Here is a 20,350-nt window from a genome sequence, read left to right as displayed (position 1 = left end):
GAATCGTTTAAGACCCTCCAAGAACTTAATATTTGTGCGTTTTCAGCTATTAAGTACATGGTTACAATCTTGTTATCAGAACATGTAATTAATATTTCCCATAAATGCATTATTTAGTATTATTATTAAGTTGTTAAAGGTTTATCACTCAACATATGATTGATATACATGTGTTACATTTTAAAAACGAGTGTCACTTTTATTGTTTCCATGTTTTTTCCATTTTTTTTATATTCCTTCAAACTATTGAATTTTGTTCACGACCTTCCTTACGTACTTTCGAAAACATGGAAACTTTGTGTACAAATGCCCCCATTTAGTTGCCTTGGGGACCCAAGCTTTCAATCGATGAGGCTCCAAACGCACCAAACAAAATCCAACTGCTTAAAAGATGCTATCATCCAGACATGCTTTGCATTATATTTATATTCATGCACCGTTAAAATAATCTGTGATTGTTAATTCACTATTCTTGTTTGATATAAAATTTCTCAAAAAGTATACATTTAATATTTATAATAAATGATGTAAGTAATCGGGATTAAGTGACAACCAATGAAATCCGGGGTATTACTTTTTTGGAGCTCTTGTGGGGTGGCTGGGGTTCTCCCCATGGGGCCATGGGGCACCCACAGTTCTAGCGTATTTGGTGGGCTCGCGTACGACACCACTCGACTGTTCATGGAGCTCAGTGTGTGTGTGTGTGTGTGCGTGCGTGCGTGCGTGCGTGCGTGCGTGCGTGTGTGGGGGTAACTCGCTCAGTAGGGGAAATGCATGCATCATTCTGATTTCAACATTTCAACTGATTTCAAGGCTAATGTAGGGACAGGCCTTGGATATGGAGGGGTTGGAGCTGGAGGGAGGATCTTCATCATTGTAACTTCACAATAAACCTTCACTGGTGAGGCTACTGTCCATGGAGGCGACAATAACCACAACCTGGGCACAATGAAGGGGATCTGAACAGCTACGTACAGAAACAGACAAACACAAACATTAGTGGAGTCCACCCTGCTAATGAAGATTTCACATACAAAGTGCTCACACTCTCCGGGTATGCCAATGCCATATTCGAAGATGCAGACAGAGAGCTAAGAATGGCTGAAATAACTGGAGACACAACCGTAACTCTTCATGTGACTGACCAAAATAAGGTCAGGGCTGCAGTGGTGAAAGGGTCATTGGGGAGTTTATTACAACCATCAACGTTGAGATTGGTGAATAAAACATCCTTTCACGTGATACTCTCTGTGGACGGACTGACACTGAACGTCAAGGGGGCATGTACATTTAACAACCTGGTTTTGGAAAATGGAGGCACTATTGCAGGGCTCCTGACAAGCTGTATCTCCTCATATGCCAATGGAGAATACAGACTCACACGTGAGCCAGGCAGTTACACACTGGTCTCTATCACACTTTCTTATACCTGATGCCTTGGTGGTCTCAAGTTGATAATAGGGACCCTGGAGGAGCTAAAACGGATAGTCGTCATAGAATCAAACTTTGTCAACCAGGTGGCAGTAAACGAGAAGCAGCTTTAAGCGACAATTGATGAGCAGCAAAAGATGACACACTGTTCCCAATTACTGCTCATGGTATTGGCAAGAATGGTGGGCCTAACACATCAGCTGGAGGTGTGGGTGGTAATTAATGGATATAAGATGTTTCTGTGCCATTTCGTAAAATCTACACTCACTGGAGGGCCTCGGGTTGACAAGGTGGAAAGGGTTGTTGTTACATATACATACAGACAAATGAGCTCATTTTAGGCGGAATCATGAGATCATCCTGGGAAGATTCATTGACAGAAGGCGGTGGGGCTGGTGAATATCTATGTTATCTGCAGTGTTGCCCTTAAAGGTTTGGATTCAATGGAGGCCACTGGTAGACCTTCAAGTGAGTGTGATGCCAATGCAAGAAGCGGTGGTCATATTGCCGTTAACATGGGGGCTCTTACAGTGCTTGAGAAGGTAATCCCCTATGCAGCTGATATGGGAGGGAATGCTATGCATGTATGGGGAGGTAAATACTACGGTAGACTGTACAAGCCATCCCATCGTGGTAATCGAGGAGGCAATGTACAGTTTGAAGACGGAGGAAATGGGGGAGGCTTTGTTAAACTTAAGGTGTCCAGTTACCTGCTTGTGAATGGTACCATCTCGTCGGATGGAGCCCCAGGAGGAAAAGGTGCAGATGGTGGCAGTGTTTGCACCATCTATATTGTAAAGGTTGTGTACAACGCATTGAATCTTACTTACTGGTATATCACAACGCTTTCGACACATGCATCTATCGCAGTTTTTGCGCATTTATCCAATTCGAAATTTACTTGGGTCGTCTGCCACGTAAATCCCAGTAAGTAAAAAAAAGGTTAGTATATTTATATTTACTCATAAACAGCTATGATTTCAACTGGGAAACCATTATGCGCTTTTGTTGAACGGGGAAACTCAGATTAGTTAGCAACATCGCATGGACAATTATAGACTTGTTTTGGAGATATACTGTATTTACCGAGTTTTGTATCATCTGTTGTCTGATCTCTTTAAATGAATGACTTCGAGTTACCAAACACATTTAACAATAAAACACATAAAACTAACATAATCACACCCAGCTGAAATGCCAAACTAATGTATATTTAGTAAATAAATTTCAAAACCATCGGTCTTTCGTTGTAAGGTACCCTCGACCAGAACATAACTTTTTGTTGTTATATTTGAATAACAAATCACAAGTTGAATTCAAGCCTTCATCGTTTTTAAAACAACATCAATCAACAAATATAAAGCCAGGGTTCATTGGTAGATGAATATATTTCAAATTTGTTTGGTTGGATGACACTCGGAATGTTATTAAGTTGTAGTTCCCGTGGTAGTAGGAAAGCCTGGAATAGCAAACATATTATAAGGAATCAATTAAATAGGCATCAAAAATCTAAAGTCGAAAATAAGCCTTCTCGGATAATCCGAAATAACACAACAAGAGTACAGACATACTGTAATTTCTGAACATACTTAAGGTGTTAAACAACATGGTGCAGATTGCTGGTGTGCTAAGGTAGGTTGAAGACTAAAGCAAAACTAACAGAAAACAACTACGAATAATGCTAAAAGACATAGGTTACAGAAATTGTTAATCAAAATGATGAAGTATCAACGTATGTTACAGAATGAGGGAGGCTCAACGAATATTACAGAATGAAGGAGGCTCAACGTAGGTTACAGAATGATGGAGGCTCAACGTAGGTTACAGAATGATGGAGGCTCAACGTAGGTTAAAGAATGATGGAGGCTCAACGTAGGTTACAGAATGATTAAGGCTCAACGTAGGTTACAGAATGATGGAGGCTCAACGTAGGTTACAGAATGATGGAGGCTCAACGTAGGTTACAGAATGATATAGGCTCAACGTAGGTTACAGAATGATTAAGGCTCAACGTAGGTTACAGAATGATGGAGGCTCAACGATGGTTACAGAATGATGGAGGCTCAACGTAGGTTACAGAATGATAGAGGATCAATGTAGGTTACAGAATGATAGAGGCTCAACGTATGTTAAAGAATGATGGAGGCTCAACGTAGGTTAAAGAATGATGGAGACTCAACGTAGGTTAAAGAATGATGGAGGCTCAATGTAGGATGGAGGCTCAATGTAGGTTACAGAATGATATAGGCTCAATGTAGGTTACAGAATGATAGAGGCTCGAAATAGGTTAAAGAATGATGGAGGCTCAATGTAGGTTACAGAATGATAGAGGCTCAATGTAGGTTAAAGAATGATAGAGGCTCAATGTAGGTTACAGAATGATAGAGGCTCAATGTAGGTTACAGAATGATAGAGGCTCAATGTAGGTTACAGAATGATAGAGGCTCAATGTAGGTTACAGAATGATGGAGGCTCAATGTAGGTTACAGAATGATGGAGGCTCAATGTAGGTTAAAGAATGATAGAGGCTCAATGTAGGTTACAGAATGATAGAGGCTCAATGTAGACAGAATGATAGAGGCTCAATGTAGGTTACGGAATGATAGAGGCTCAATGTAGGTTACAGAATGATAGAGGCTCAATGTAGGTTAGAGAATGATGGAGGCTCAACGTAGGTTAGAGAATGATGGAGGCTCAACGTAGGTTACGGAATGATAGAGGCTCAATGTAGGTTACAGAATGATAGAGGCTCAATGTAGACAGAATGATGGAGGCTCAATGTAGGTTACGGAATGATAGAGGCTCAATGTAGGTTACAGAATGATGGAGGCTCAATGTAGGTTACAGAATGATAGAGGCTCAACGTAGGTTACAGAATGAAGGAGGCTCAATGTAGGTTACAGAATGATGGAGGCTCAACGTAAGTTAAAGAATGATGGAGGATCAACGTAGGTTACAGAATGATGGAGGCTCAACGTAGGTTACAGAATGATGGAGGCTCAACGATGGTTACAGAATGATGGAGGCTCAACGATGGTTACAGAATGATGGAGGCTCAACGTTGGTTACAGAATGATGGAGGCTCAACGTAGGTTACAGAATGATGGAGGCTCAACGTAGGTTACAGAATGATGGAGGCTCAACGTAGGTTACAGAATGATGGAGGCTCAACGTAGGTTACAGAATGATGGAGGCTCAACGTAGGTTACAGAATGATGGAGGCTCAACGTAGGTTAAAGAATGATGGAGGCTCAACGTAGGTATCAGAATGATAAGGATCAACGTAGGCTACACCATTGTGGTTGATGGACGAGGTTTCACTCAAGTTAGTGAAAGATGGGACAACGAAAGTTACAGATTGATGATCTAAAATCAATGATGGATGAGCGTATGTTACAGAATAATTGTGGCTCAACATGAGTAAAAGTCAAATGGTGAGTCAGCGAAGGTTAAAGAATGATAGAGGTTCAACGAAGGTAAAATAATGATTGAGGTTCAACGAAGGTTACATCATAATGGATGTTCAACGAAGGTAAAATAATGATTGAGGTTCAACGAAGGTAACATAATAATGGATGTTCAACGTAGGTAACAGAATGATGGAGGTTCAACGAAGGTAACATAATAATGGAGGTTCAACGTAGGTAACAGAATGATGGAGGTTAACTTATGTTATAGAATGTTGGAGATTCAACTTAGGTTAGATAATAATGATGAATATTTTACAGAATGATTGTGGGTCAACGCTGCTTTCACATTCATGGTGCAAAATAATATTAACTCCGGAATACACTTAGATTATCTTAATTAATTTTATCATTAATTGCTGATGACACGACAATTGTGGGCAAATCTGTAAAATTAAAACCCATTTTGATAATAAAGCAAATTACTGCTAAACGTAAGTATTAAAAGCTAATACATTGGGTATATTATGACCCGTATCACGTCTCGTTCGGTGTGTAAACACGTATCCGTCGAGATCGCAGGTCGAGACGGATTCATGTCTACACACCGAACTGCTCATGTTTATGATAATTCTAATTTATGAACTTCGAAATGGCAAACATCTACAGTCGTCTAGATAGATTGGAAGTGTTCTATGCTTCGTGCTTATCCTCATGTTTCTTTGAAGAACCATGTTCCTGAATTATTAGATGCTTCTGGAGGGTGAGTAAAGCTAGATAATTTTATGTATTCTATATAAAAGTTGACAGGTTTTACCAGTTTTTTGGTTTTAAGTTCTGAGACTACACATGTTACTCGCATGATACGGAATTAGAAAACGACAGTATGGTGATACGGATTTTTCAAAACGGCGTGCTGTATTGTCACTGTCGGATATGGAAAAGGAAATTGATAGGCATATAATAAATGTACTGACAAACCAAAATTATAGTGTTTCGTAACGAAGAAGACTGGCTACTGCCCAATGAAAGATAGACTTATAATGGCCATGACATACACGTTGTTAACGACTTAACCTTTTCAGGTGTTGTGATATATATATATACTCGTTTGTACAACATTGTGTGATTTTTTGCATACACATTCACATTGATTATTAGAAAAATATGTGTTGTTGTGATGTACATTGTACAAGCCGAAATAATCTCACTGTCTTTCTGTTATAAACAATAGCCCAAGCAAACGCCCGGCTATTGTATATCGATCAAAGCGGCAAAAAGGGAAAACATGTTAAAGCCCGAGTTAACATTCGTGTTATACATGCGGGTATTGTCTAAGGCAACGTGTATATCAAGTTTACCATCTACGGTTTGCTTTATTCGAGAATATTTGGATAAGAGTGAAGTTGTGCACTCAAAGTGGTTTAAACCCCCAGTAAATTTACATTTTACTGACCGTTCCAAGGCGCTACATAACAATCCTTGACTTGCACCCCTAGTTTTTTTTAATATAATTAAATGGGATTATGAATAAATTTCGACTTCCGAGCCTGTCTTTTTATTTATTCATATAAATATTCAATTGGTCATCTTTAATGGTTTTAGAATTGTGGCCAAGGCTTCAGTTTTTGCACACAGGCAACGACATCGATTACGACTCAAATGCTTGGACAATACGTGGCATGTTTTCGTTAGAATATAGCCGACCTCAAAGAAAAAAACAATCAATATTTATTCAATGCAAATGAGCAAAATATACAACATTATTTAACGCAACATTCAGCCCGTTAATTTATAGTATTACTGAGTTTAATCCTGCCGCCTTGCACTAGCAGGTGCTTATAAGTATCTTCCATGGCCGAGAGTGTAAGATAGGTGCATTCCGACCCGAGCGTAGGGTGTTTTGCGGAAACGAGGTTTACCGAGTTTCCGCAAAACACCCTGAGCGAGGGTCGGGATGAACCTATCTTACACGAGCGGCTATGGTAGATACTTTTTCTCCCATCTCAGTTAAACAAAATTAAGTAAAAATGTATTTTTTTGCTGGAACTCTTTAGTGCTTAGTGAAAATAATTGCGTACGGATATGCGATAAGTCGTGGTTGTCATGGATATTCGCGCAGTGATTCAGAGTATGTAAATAACCTAATCGGTCTTTAAATAGTTCTAAGAAGAGTGAAGCATTATTTCTTGAAAGGTGCGTGAAAATTGTTTTCTGGTGACATTTGAAGCGAGAAATAATTAACTAGCGTTCTAAATATTGCCACAAGACAAGGTTTCCATGATGCGCTACAGACGACAGTCTTCAACAAGGGAGGTAATTACAATGTTGCGACCATTAAAAAGAAGTTCCATACGGGCATTTTATCTTCGCCCGTGGGCATGATAAGAATTTCTAGCATGGTTAATTTAATGGATCTACTTATCTGAGGTGGGAGAAAAATATCTCTTTGCAAATACAAATGTAATCATATTCTTATCATTATAAAAAAGGTCATACCCAACATACAACGATTCTGGACCACCACCATTATACTGGCAATTAATGAATTGAGGGTATATATTAAATTCTTCGTAAGTCTTGGCGCTGATTGGTTGGATTGCAAATGACGAACTATAAATGGATTTATTTATACCGATGTCACAATGACGTCCCTGGTAGCCCGAATCGCATTGGCAGTGGTACGAGTGGGCAAGTTGGTCGTTAAAGCAACGGCCGTGGATGCATGGGGAGGAGTCACAGGGTCGCCACGCTGTCAGGAAAGGATGAGTTTTTCATTAAATGTAATGAAGGTCTCCATTAGCAATAAGTAAAATAAACTGTGGTTAATGTTGAAGGTCAATTCAAAATGATTTATTAGACGCGAGCTGTTTGTGTTATCTTGGCAGTACGTAACTGTTATCAAGTTTATACACTGATCACGAAAAGGGCCTATCATAACAATGATTGGCTAATCGGTATCAAATGGACGTTTTTAAAAGATTTTTCTTATAACTGTGTATTTACACAAACCCTTATTATGTTTAAGGCAACAGGGCCATGTAATTCCATTGCTTTCTTGTTGCACTAAGGATTGTCACTGGATATGTTAGACGTTGTTTTTTTGCTCATTATTTTCCGCTATTATGGAGAGAAGCAACCGTTGGCGAATAAGATGAGATATATGAACCTGTTGTTGTTGTGGTGGTGGTGCTTGTAGTAGTCGTTGTATTAGGACACGGTCCACTGTTACAGCGGTCTTCATCGCAACACTTCATGTAACATTCAGTCTCTACAAGACAAACATGTTACTGGAAAAAGATCGAAACAGCGCGCGAGAAAACAGAACAATATTTAGCAACGTCACATGTGATTTGGTTTATTACAGAATAAGGTGTATGTATGTCCATTGTATTATTGTCTTGGTCCCTTAACCAAAGTTTCTTTTCAACATATTAGCTTATGTCTGCCATTACATACGAGCAAAGTCATTATAATTTATTATATATATGAAAGCTAATTATGGTTTCTTATTTGAATTTAAAATATCCACCACCTGTCCCTACAGCTAAGCCTCGTTTTCGGCCCAAAAAGGCTATAACGGCGTGACATTGCTGGAAAAGTACACAACTGGTATTAAAGAAACATGAGTAAATACAACAAACAAACATCGGCCAATCGTTGCAATTTCTTGAAATTTAGTATAAAGCATTATTTGGTAAAATATGTTACACAAAAACAAAATGTACGGAAAGCAAAATTGAATGTAGACAGTTTTCTACTCAAAACATACCAGCAGTCCCATACATCCACTTTCATAGACACCTTGATTGTTCCTGATGTAGCACACCTACGACATAAAAGTAAGCATCGTATATATCATTATTTTAAACATTAACGCGAATAGAAACAAATGGTTAAATAAATGAATCCAGTGAGTATATCGAGGGGTGAATGCGAAAATGTTCAAAGTGACATTAAATAAAGAAGAAGATAGAACCTTTTCGCTTTCAACCCTTCGATATGATATCATTTATCGACCAAACACATGTTCATGTGCCACAACACATCACCACAATTCTTAGAACTGATAACGTAACTTGAATTCTTTAGTTTAAACTTAATTATTTTACAACGATTATGAAACACTTTATTACAACATTACTCTCGTTGGTACAATGTTACGTGAGAGTGTGGTCATGTGTTGTGGGGGAAACCGTAGTACCCGGAGGAAACCCACTTGTCCGGCTTTGTGATCACAAACCAAACTTACATGCGCCCAGGCCGGAAATAAAACCCGGGTCGCCTTGGTGAGGAGCGAGTGTGCTAACAAGTGCGCTTACCGGACAACCTCCATATTTTTTTTGAATGTCAATATATCACAATCAGAATTATGTGTGTGTCAATGTGTCACATACAAAAAATAACTAGTACCCGTAACATGCTGTGCATCTGTGTTCAGATATTTGATATATAGCGGCATTTATATCGTCTTTCTATGGCATTTGTGTATTTTTTATGCGCGATTGTTAAAGGGAGATGAAAGCTAATATGAATCACTGTCGAGTCATATTATGGTGCTAGCACACAGATCGACACACAAGAGCGTCCAAATGTTGGGCGCGGTGTCATGGTTTCGAGCCCCAACAGATGCAAGAAACATATTTGTGTGGTTTGGCACAATTCGCGCTCAACGTAAAAGACTCACAAAGTACGATAAATCTTAAGGTCAAGCTAATTTACCAACCAGATGTACGAAGCATATCTGTGTGCTTTGTCTCACATGTTATTTCGATATTGGTCCTTATTTGTCCTACGTGTAATACAGGATGGCTTCCTTGCAAATAAAATAATACTATTGTATTTTGAATGAAGCTTAACTTACTTGGCCAAGGTCACATTGCCGAATATCTCGACACGAGTCTATGTTTTGAGCTCTACATCTGAAGCAAAGAGGACCGGAAATGGCGACTGCCGATGCTAAAAGTAAAATAAATACTGTTCTAAAATTAGTTAGCAGTGCAAATTAACCTCAGCACGCTGGTCATAGAATGATAGATGTTCAACGTAGGTAACAGAATGATGGAGGTTCAAGGAGGGTTACAGAATGATGGAGGTTCAACGTAGGTAACAGAATGATGGGGGTTCAAGGAGGGTTACAGAATGATGGAGGTTCAACGTAGGTAACATAATGATGGAGGTTCAAGGAGGGTTACAGAATGATGGAGGCTCAACGTAGGTAACAGAATGATGGAGGTTCAAGGAGGGTTACAGAATGATGGAGGTTCAACGTAGGTAACAGAATGACGGAGGTTCAAGGAGGGTTACAGAATAATGGAGGTTCAACGTAGGTAACAGAATGATGGAGGTTTAAGGAGGGTTACAGAATGATGGAGGTTCAACGTAGGTAACAGAATGATGGAGGTTCAAGGAGGGTTACAGAATGATGGAGGTTCAACGTAGGTAACAGAATGATGGAGGTTCAAGGAGGGTTACAGAATGATGGAGGCTCAACGTAGGTTACAGAATGATGGAGGTGGAAGGAGGGTTACATAATGATGAAGGTTCAACGTATGCACCAGACCAATAGAGGTTCAACGTGGGTTATAGAATTCTGGATGTGCAACGTAGGTCTTGGCATTATGAAGATTCAAGAAATGTAAAGAATGATGAAGGCTCAACATATGTGACAGAATAATGGAGGTTAAGCAAAGGTTTCAGAATGATAGATGTTCCACGTAAGTTACATAATGATGGTGGCTCAACTAAGCTTAAAGTTCGATGGAGGCTCAACGAAGGTAAGAGAATAATGGAGGCTCAACGAAGGTTAGAGTATGATGGAGGCTCAACGTAGGATACAGTATGATGGAAGCTCAACGTAGGTTACAGAATGATGGAGGCTCAACGTAGGATACAGTATGATGGAGGCTCAACGTAGGTTACAGAATGATGGAGGCTCAACGTAGGTTAAAGAATGATGGAGGCTCAACGATGGTTACAGAATGATGGAGGCTCAACGTAGGTTACAGAATGATGGAGGCCCAACGTAGGTTACAGAATGATGGAGGCTCAACTTAGGTTACAGAATGATGGAGGCCCAACGTAGGTTACAGAATGATGGAGGCTCAACGTAGGTGACAGAATGATGGAGGTTCAACGTAGGTTAGAGTATGATGGAGGCTCAACATAGGTTACAGAATGATGGAGGCTCAACGTAGGATACAGTATGATGGAGGCTAAACGTAGGATACAGGATGATGGAGGATCAACGAAGGATACAGTATGATGGAGGCTCAACATAGGACACAGTATGATGAAGGCTCAACGTAGGATACAGTATGATGGAGGCTAAACATCTGACACAGTATGATTAAGGCTAAACGTAGGATACAGTATGATAGAGGCTAAACATGGGACACAGTATGATGGAGGCTAAACGTAGGACACAGTATGATGGAGGCTAAATGTAGGATACAGTATGATGGAGGCTCAAATTAGGATACAGTATGATGGAAGCTCAACGTAGGATACAGTTAGATGGAGGCCCAAAGTAGTTCACAGAATGATGAAGGCACAACGTAGGATACATAATAATGGAGGCTCAACGAACGTTAAAGTATGATGGCGGCTCAACGTAGGTCACAGAATGATGGAGTCTCAACGTAGGATACAGAATGATGGAGGCACAACGTAGGTTACACAATTATGGAGGCTCAGCGTCGGTCACAGAATGATGGCGGTTCAACGTAGGTTAGAGAATGATAGAGGCTCAATGTAGGTTACAGAATGATGGAGACTGAAAGTAGGTTAAAGAATAATGGAGGCTCAACGTAGGGTCCAAAATGATGGAGGCTCAACATAGGTTACAGAATGATGGAGGCTCAAAGTTGGTTACAGAATGATGGAGGCTCAACGTAAAATACAGAATGATAGAGGCTTAACGTAGGTTACAGAATTATGGAGGCTCAACGTAGGTTAAAGAATGATGGAGGCTCAACGTAGGTTAAAGAATGATGGAGGCTCAACGTAGGTTACAGAATGATGGAGGCTCAACGTAGGTTACAGAATGATGGAGGCCCAACGTAGGTTACAGAATGATGGAGGCTCAAAGTAGGTTACCGAATCATGGAGGCACAACGTAGGTGACAGAATGATGGGGGCTCAACGTAGGTGACAGAATGATGGGGGTTCAACGTAGGTTAGAGAATGATAGAGGCTCAATGTAGGTTACAGAATGATGGAGGCTCAACGTAGGTTAAAAATAATGGATGATCAACGTAGGTAACAGAATGATGGAGGCTCAACGAAGGTTAAAGAATGATGGAGGCTCAAAGTAGGTTACAGAATGATGGAGGCTCAACGTAAAATACAGAATGATGGAGGCTTAACGTAGGTTACAGAATGATGGAGCCTCAACGTAGATTACTGAATGATGGAGGCTCAACGTAGGTTACAGAATGATGGAGGCTCAAAATAGATTAAAGAATGATGGAGGCTCAACGTAAAATACCGAATGATGGAGGCTTAACGTAGGTTACAGAATGATGGAGGATCAACGAAGGTTAAAGAATGATAGAGGCTCAACGTTGGTTAAAGAATAATGGAGGCTCAACGTAGCTTACAGAATAATGGAGGCTCAACATAGGTTACAGAATGATGGAGGCCCAACATAGGTTACAGAATGATGGAGGCTCAAAGTAGGTTACAGAATGATGGAGGCTCAACGTAAGTTACAAAATGATGGAGGCTCAACGTAGGTTACAGAAAGATGGAGGCTCAACGTAGGTTAGAGAGTGATGGAGGCGCAACGTTGGTTACAATATGATAGAGGATCAAAGTAGGTTAAAGAATGATGGAGGCTCAACGTAGGTTACAGAATGATGGAGGCTCAAAGTAGGTTAAAGAATGATGGAGGTTCAATGTATGTTACAGAATGATAGAGGCTCAATGTAGGTTACAAAATGATGGAAGTTCAAAGTAGGTTAAAGAATGATTGAGGCTCAACGAAAGTTACGGAATGATGGAGGCTCAACGAAGGTTACGGAATGATAGATGTTCCACGTAAGTTACAAAACGATGAAGGCTCAACGAAGGTAAGAGAATGATGGAGGCTCAAAGAGGGTTACAGAATGATGAAGGTTCAACGTAGGTTACGGAATGATAAATGCTCCACGTAAGTTACAAAATGATGGAGGCTTAACGTAGGTTACAGAATGATGGAGGTTCAACGTAGGTTAGAGAATGATGGAGGCTCACTGTAGGTTACAGAATGATAGATGTTCCACGTAAGTTACAAAATGATGGAGGCTCAACGTAGGTTACAGAATGATGGAGGCTCAACGTAGGTTAGAGAGTGATAGAGGCTCAACGTAGGTTAGAGAATGATGGAGGCGCAACGTTGGTTACAATATGATAGAGGATCAAAGTAGGTTAAAGAATGATAGAGGCTCAACGTAGGTAAGAGAAAGATGGAGGCTCACCGTTGGTTACAGAATGATGGAGGCTCAACGTAGGTTAGAGTAAGATGGAGGCTCAAAGTAGGTAAGAGAATGATAGAGGCTCAACGTAGGTTAGAGAATGATGGAGGCTCAAAGTAGGTAAGAGAATGATAGAGGCTCAACGTAGGTTAGAGAATGATGGAGGCGCAACGTTGGTTACAATATGACAGAGGATCAAAGTAGGTTAAAGAATGATAGAGGCTCAACATAGGTAAGAGAAAGATGGAGGCTCACCGTAGGTTACAGAATGATAGATGTTGCACTTAAGTTACAAAATGATGGAGGCTCAACGTAGGTTAGAGAAAGGTGGAGGCTCAACGTAGGTTAGAGAGTGATAAAGGCTCAAAGTAGGTTAGGGAAAGATAGAGTCTTAACGTAGGTTAAAATATGATAGAGAATCAACGTATGTTAGAGAATGATGGAGGCTCAATGTAGGTTAGAGAATGATAGAGGCTCGAAGTAAGTTAGAGAATGATAGAGGCTTAACGTAGGTTAAAATATGATGGGGAATTAACGCATGCTAGAGAATGATGAAGGCTCAACGTATGTAAGAGAATAATGGAGGCTCACCGTAAGTTAGAGAATGATGGAGGCTCAACATAGGTTAGAGAATGATGGAGGCTCAACGTAGGTAAGAGAAATATGGAGGCTCAACGTAAGTTAGAGAATGATGGAGGCTCAACGTAAGTTAGAGAATGATGGAGGCTCAACGTAGGTAAGAGAAAGATGGAGGCTCAACGTAGGTAAGAGAAAGATGGCGGCTCAATGTAGGTAAGAGAATAATTGAAGATCAACGCAGGTCAGAGTATTATGGAGGCTCAACGAAGGTCACAGAATGATGGAGGCTCAACGTAGGTTACAGAATGATGGAGGCACAACGTAGGTTAAAGAATAATGGAGGCTCAACGTAAATTACAGAATGATGGAGACACACCATAGGTTACAGAATGATGGAGGCACAACATAGGTTAACGAATGATGGAGGCTCAACGTAGGTTACAGAATAAGGGAGGCAAAACATATGTTAACGAATGATGGAGGCTCAACGAAGTTTACAGAATGATGGAGGCACAATATAGGTTAACGAATGATGGAGGCTCAACGTAGGTTGCAGAATGATGGAGGCTCAAAGTAGGTTTCAGAATAATTGAGGCTCAACGTAGGTTAGAGAATGATAGAGGCTCAACGTAGGTCACAGAATGATGGAGGCTCAACGTAAGTTACAGAATGATGGAGGCTCAACGTAGGTCACAGAATGATGGAGGCCCAACGTAAGTTACAGAATGATGGAGGCTCAACGTAGGTTAGAGAATGATGGAGGCTCAATGTATGTCACAGAATGATGGAGGCTCGACGTAGGTTACAGAATGATAGAGTCAACGTCAGTTATAGAATAATGGAGGCACAACGTAGGTTACCGTATAATGGAGGCTCAACGTAGCTTACCGACTGATGGAGGCTCAACGTAGATTACAGAATGATGGAGGCTCAACGTAGGTTAGAGAATGATAGAAGCTGAACGTAGGTTACAGAATGATGGAGGCTCATCTTTTCTTAGAGAATGATAGAGCTCAACGTAGGTTAAAGAGTGATAGAGCCTCAACTTAGGTCACAGAATGATGGAGGATCAACGTAGGCCACTGAATAAAGAAGGAGGAACGTAGGTCAGAAAATAATGGAGTCTCAACTTATGTAAGAGAATGATCGAATCTCAACGAAGGTTAGAGAATGATGGAGGCTCAACGTAGGTTAGAGATTGATAGAGGATCAACGTAGGTTACAGAATGATGGAGGCTCAACGTAGGTTACAGAATGATAGAGACTCAAAGTAGGTAAGAGAAAGATGGAGGCTCAACGTATGTTAGAGAATGATGGAGGCTCAACGTAGGTTAAATAATTATGATACGTCATTGAATGCTATGGAATGATGTAGTTTTAACGTAGGTTACAGAATAATGATAAGGCAACATAGGTTTCAGAATGATTGTGGATCAACTCACCTAGCAGAATTATGGTGGGTCAACGTTGTTTACAGGGTTATGTGGGTGAACGAAGATTACAAGGTAATGGTAGATCAACGTAGGTTACAGGGTAATAGTGGGAAAACGTATGTTACAGGAGAATGGTTTATCTACGTAGGTTACAGGGTAACGGTGTTTAAACGTTGCATAATGTTTGTTGCAAACAACGTAAGTTGCATAATAATTGTGTGTGAACATAGGTTGTAGAATAACGTTAAGTGAACGTTGGTCTCCGAATAAATAATAGTCACAGCTTAGTTACAAAAAATATTGGGCCAACGTACGTTACAGAATTATCGTGGGTAGATGATTAATACAGTGTTATGGTTGGTCAGCGGAATACACAAAAGCATGGGCTGTATAGTGTAAGGGTAATGACTGGTCAACGTAAGGAACAGAATAATGGTTGAATTAAAACATTAAGGTGGTTATATTTGAAAAATAATAATGGGTCAAATACTTCTGCTTTCAAGTGTTAGATTACTATTATGTTTAGAAGTTTAATAGTTTCAGAAGCGTGTTTTAATTCTGATTGAGGAGTTCCTTGTTATCTCCCTTTGACTTTTTAATTAATAAATAATGGTTATGGTGTAGAAAAAAATGAAAAATAAATAAATCACAAGTTATAACCAGCACGTATTTGTTTAATAAATCAATATCAATCAGCATATTTGTGAACAATTTAATTGGAATCAAAATATCTTGTTGGAAATATTCCAGTATGTCGTACTTATACCGTCAATATTTTTTTATTATTTATAAAAAAATAATGAACAAAATACTTTATTTTCTGTTAAATGCATATGTCGAAAATTTGATAGCTCATTTTGATTTCACATACATGCCATTATCAAAGGATTTGACCCCTTTAGTATTTAAACAGAAAATGATGTCATGGACATTACAAAAATATATAGTCATCTAAGCGGGTGTGACGTTACCATTTAAAAAAAAGCAGAATTCAGTAAAACTTAAGTTATTGTGTTTATTTTCATACTGGATATAATCTTAGTATTCACTCCACTCTATAAGCGTGTTTTAAAACGTTCCAATTATATTGTGTTTTAAAATCTTCCGGATACTACGTTTCTGCTAGCGAGTGAAGTTGTTTTGCTTTGTCAGCGCCGGTGAAACAGTTCTTTGGGTTTACTGGAAATTAATGCGATGGAAACAATCTGATACTCGTCATCAAAGAACAAATCTATTCTACTAGCCCAGGACATGTGTTATTATATTCGCAAAAGGCTCGTGACATATATTCTATATATCTAATATTTAAAAGCTTAAATATCCAGATTATTGATTTCAAAAGGGACGTTCTACAACTGAAGCTATGTATACATACTGTTATCTCTGAAACAAAATTATTTGTTTTAAAATAAAAAAAAAATTCCTATTATTTTGGCTGAAAATTGTTCGGGACGTCTCAAATCATGAGTAAAATCATGGACCTGTTTACAGCCTAAGGTCCTTGGTAAACTATGTCATCATATTCTGATTGTTTAAAATATGATGTATTATGTTGATTAACGGCAAGAAGAAGTAATGTCCCCTTTATTGTTTTCCATATTCATATTTAGCTCAATTTGCAAAGTGATATTGATTCAGGAATACATATAAATGATCTTATATTGATCTTTTATATTATTATTAGCTGATGATATGGCCATTGTTGGTTAATAGTCTGATAAAAGTCAAACCCATTTAAATAATTAGGCAATTTACTACAAAACCTTTGGATTATAAGTTAATACTAACAACACCAAAACTATTATGTTTCGTTAGAGAGGCCGGTTATTTCTCAATGAAAACATAAGAAAAAAATGAAATATACGTTTTTAACGGCTTTAAATATTCAGGGGTTGTGTTTGATCATACTGGTTGGTCATGTGTTTGTAAATGTCAAGCATGTGACTAAAACCAAATATAGAGTTCCAATTTTATGACGCATTTGTAGGTACTATCTTAAATTATACAGTTGGGGTTTGGGGGTACACCACATTCTAAGGAGTAGGAAAGAATTCATCTGAAGTTTTGTAAAAAAATATTAAGCGTCAAAACCAATATTTATGCGACATAGACATAGAACATAAAAACACAAACAAGAAACATGGAAAAAGAGCACAGTGCATACTATATATAAAAAACTAGGTATGTTTATCAAGGATTATTAGGTACCGCCTTGGAACGGTCAGTAAAATGAACATTTACTGGGGGTTTAAACCAGTTTATATGCACAAACCTCACTCTTATCCCAACAATCCTAAATAAAGATAAAACAAATATCAAAGTATGCATCAATTGAGGAAACAACAATAAAACAAATAATAATAATATAATATATAAACCCAAAGTACTTCTATGATAAGAGATCACAACTCTATCTGCAGACGGAGGAATACAATTCAGGGCACCTTATGCAAAAACGTTTCAAAGATACGATGCAGTCTTTGTTTGAAACTATAAACATCACACACAGTCTGCTTATAAAAGGTTTAAAACTGTGTGATCATAGAGTTTCATAATAAAAAGCATCATTGTACTAAAACTGGGAACAAATAAAGATACACGGTGATTCGGTCGAAATAATGCACTCATTGAATGCTTGAATACACATGACATCTTTAAACTACAACAAATCTGAATTGATGTATAGTAATGTACAATTGAACTCGTACATTTTGCATATCCCTGAAAATGCAGCTGAAAAAATCACAAAATGAATACAACATATTTATACGCAACCGCTCGAGAACGGCGAAAAACTAAATGTATTGTTACAGGTGTGAGTTGGTTATAAGATGTATTTACCATAATTGATTAATCGATTCCAAACAATTCTAAAATTTCCTTTAAAATGAAATGATATGTAAACACTATTTCACTGATCAATAAACAAACAAACGAAGTGAATGCTTTATGGAAACCGTATATCGAAAAAGTATATTATACAGATTATTACGCCTATATTTAGCATGGTCATTTCAACTTTCGATCGTCGCCATTTTGTAAGCGCCCTGCCTAAGAGTGTCTCATGGATTAAATGTGTATTGTAAGTATTTTATTACCAGATTGTTAGACACGAACTGCTTGACGTGTGCGTGGCATGACAGTTATTGAAATTGCTTCATTATTTACACTGTATATTGTTCTTTGTGCAAATATCTGTGTACGTTCTTTTATATACATGTGCGTGATCGACCTACATTAATTGAGAGGCCTAAATCATGAACCTGCGTGTTTATTCTATTATCTAATTTGTGTAGTTCATCTAGCTAATTTTGATGACGTACACGATGCTTTTGTTCATCTATGCATTCGTGCCGTTCGTGGCTCACACAGTTTCTTGACCTTAGGTGACCTACTACGCAGTCGATGTAGTAATCTCCCCTTATGAATCTCATGATTATTAATTTTTCACTGAAGGCGACCCAATGCTGGTTCTGGTTTTATACACCCTTTAAACCACATATATCAACATTTGCGAAGAACCATGTGGCTATTTTTAGTTAATTAGATGATGAAATGTTCTGGGAACCACTCAGAGTTCACTGAAATCGTGGTTTTTCTAAAAGAAAAACGAAAGTGAAAGTTTGATTAAACGTTTTTTCATGTTTGAAGGCAAGTACAAAGGATTATTTGGTTTGTTTTTAAGCATGGGAGGGGTCTCTCATAGTTTTTTTTTCACTTTTGATACGAAAACAACTGGACTATGAACGTTCTTAGACCATTTATAGACTTCGCCAAAATGTAAACAAAAATCCAAAAAGGTTGCCGCGAAGTGAAACCACAGTTTTCACTTAGTCAGATGTTTGATGATTAATGCATGAAACAGTTGCTGACAGCTTCAAACTGCAAGTACACCTTGTGTAAATAGGTGTCAACATTAAGAAATTTTATGTCTATTCTTTAAATATTTGTAAAAAAATGTTTTTTCACAAAGTTTGTGTTCGTCCCCAGTTTCGTATCGTTTTGTTCTCAAATACGTTTACAGTATGTAATAAAGACGTGTTTATATAAAATTGAGTCCGAGAAAAATGCCAGATTTAGGTTACAACAGTAGTTTTCTAACTGAAACTTGATATTAGGTTCATCTTCAAGTGTTGGCTTCATCGCACCTGTCATGAGCAGCTTTTGGTCGTGGTGGAACACTTGTTGGACCCATCAATTGAAACTGGTATGCCAGACATGTGTTAATTGAGTATGTTGTATAGGCTATAAGGGCGTCAGTGGTTGTATGTTTGGGTAGGTGTTGTTGATTTATTTCCCTTTCTTATTATTTTAAACAGATCCGGAAGGAACTGTAGAGCCAGACCGCCCGCCCGCCGAGATGCCCACCCGGCCGAGCTGTACTTTGTTTATGCCAACATGTTGACATGCTGTAATTTGTTAGTACTTCAAGATCATAAAATGGAAAATTGTATCCAAACTGAAGTATAAAGTGCGGAAGTTTGGGTACTGTTTGTTCCATTCCTAAATGAAATTCTTTCATGTTGTTTGTCAATCATTTTTGGTGCGGCTTTGATAATAATATTATTTTCTAATGAACTGCTGACTTGTATTAGTCTTTGGTCTGTATTGTGCATCTATTCCAACATTTTGTTTGCTCTTTAAAGCAAGATTGTAATGCACTCGTCAATTGTAACCAGATGCAATGGGCTGTGTTTTACCTTTCAGGTGGCCCCGCAGTGCCTAGTGAATGTGGTTTCATATTGAAAATAGTCGGGAATGGGCCTCACATAGGTATTCGGGGTTGCGGGGCCATTTGGCAGGGATTTTACCAGCAGTGTGTCCCTGCAGGTCGGGTTATTTACCCGGGTTTTGAGAGACCGGAAGTCAAAGTCCCCTCTATTCCGGACTATGGGGGGGGGGCATATACAATTGGCTGGTGCATAAAAATAATAATAAGCACATGTCATTGCATTTCCTGTGATAATAAAAACAAAATTTAGTCTATGTTATATGGAGTCTGATGTTTTGATGATGCCTGTGTAAGTGATCATTTTTTACAAAT

General features: G+C 38.7%; 1 protein-coding gene across 1 annotated transcript in view; it reads right to left on the bottom strand.

The window, feature by feature from the left end:
* Positions 1-2,741: 2,741 nt before the first annotated feature.
* Positions 2,742-20,350, bottom strand: part of LOC128236227 (neurogenic locus notch homolog protein 1-like) — a 29,112-nt gene continuing 11,503 nt past the window's right edge. The window contains exons 6-11 of the mRNA XM_052951108.1: positions 9,703-9,797; positions 8,611-8,667; positions 8,374-8,431; positions 8,008-8,109; positions 7,474-7,590; positions 2,742-2,890 (exon numbers count right to left, since the gene is read on the bottom strand). Coding sequence (XP_052807068.1) covers positions 2,859-2,890; positions 7,474-7,590; positions 8,008-8,109; positions 8,374-8,431; positions 8,611-8,667; positions 9,703-9,797 — 461 coding nt within the window. The 3' untranslated portion in view covers positions 2,742-2,858. The remainder of the gene's footprint in view (positions 2,891-7,473; positions 7,591-8,007; positions 8,110-8,373; positions 8,432-8,610; positions 8,668-9,702; positions 9,798-20,350) is intronic.

This window comes from Mya arenaria, chromosome 5 (genome assembly GCF_026914265.1).
Source record: "Mya arenaria isolate MELC-2E11 chromosome 5, ASM2691426v1".
NCBI classification, from domain to species: domain Eukaryota; kingdom Metazoa; phylum Mollusca; class Bivalvia; order Myida; family Myidae; genus Mya; species Mya arenaria.
Note: the sequence above shows the minus strand (reverse complement) of the source record. Positions and strands in the feature narration are given on the sequence as shown.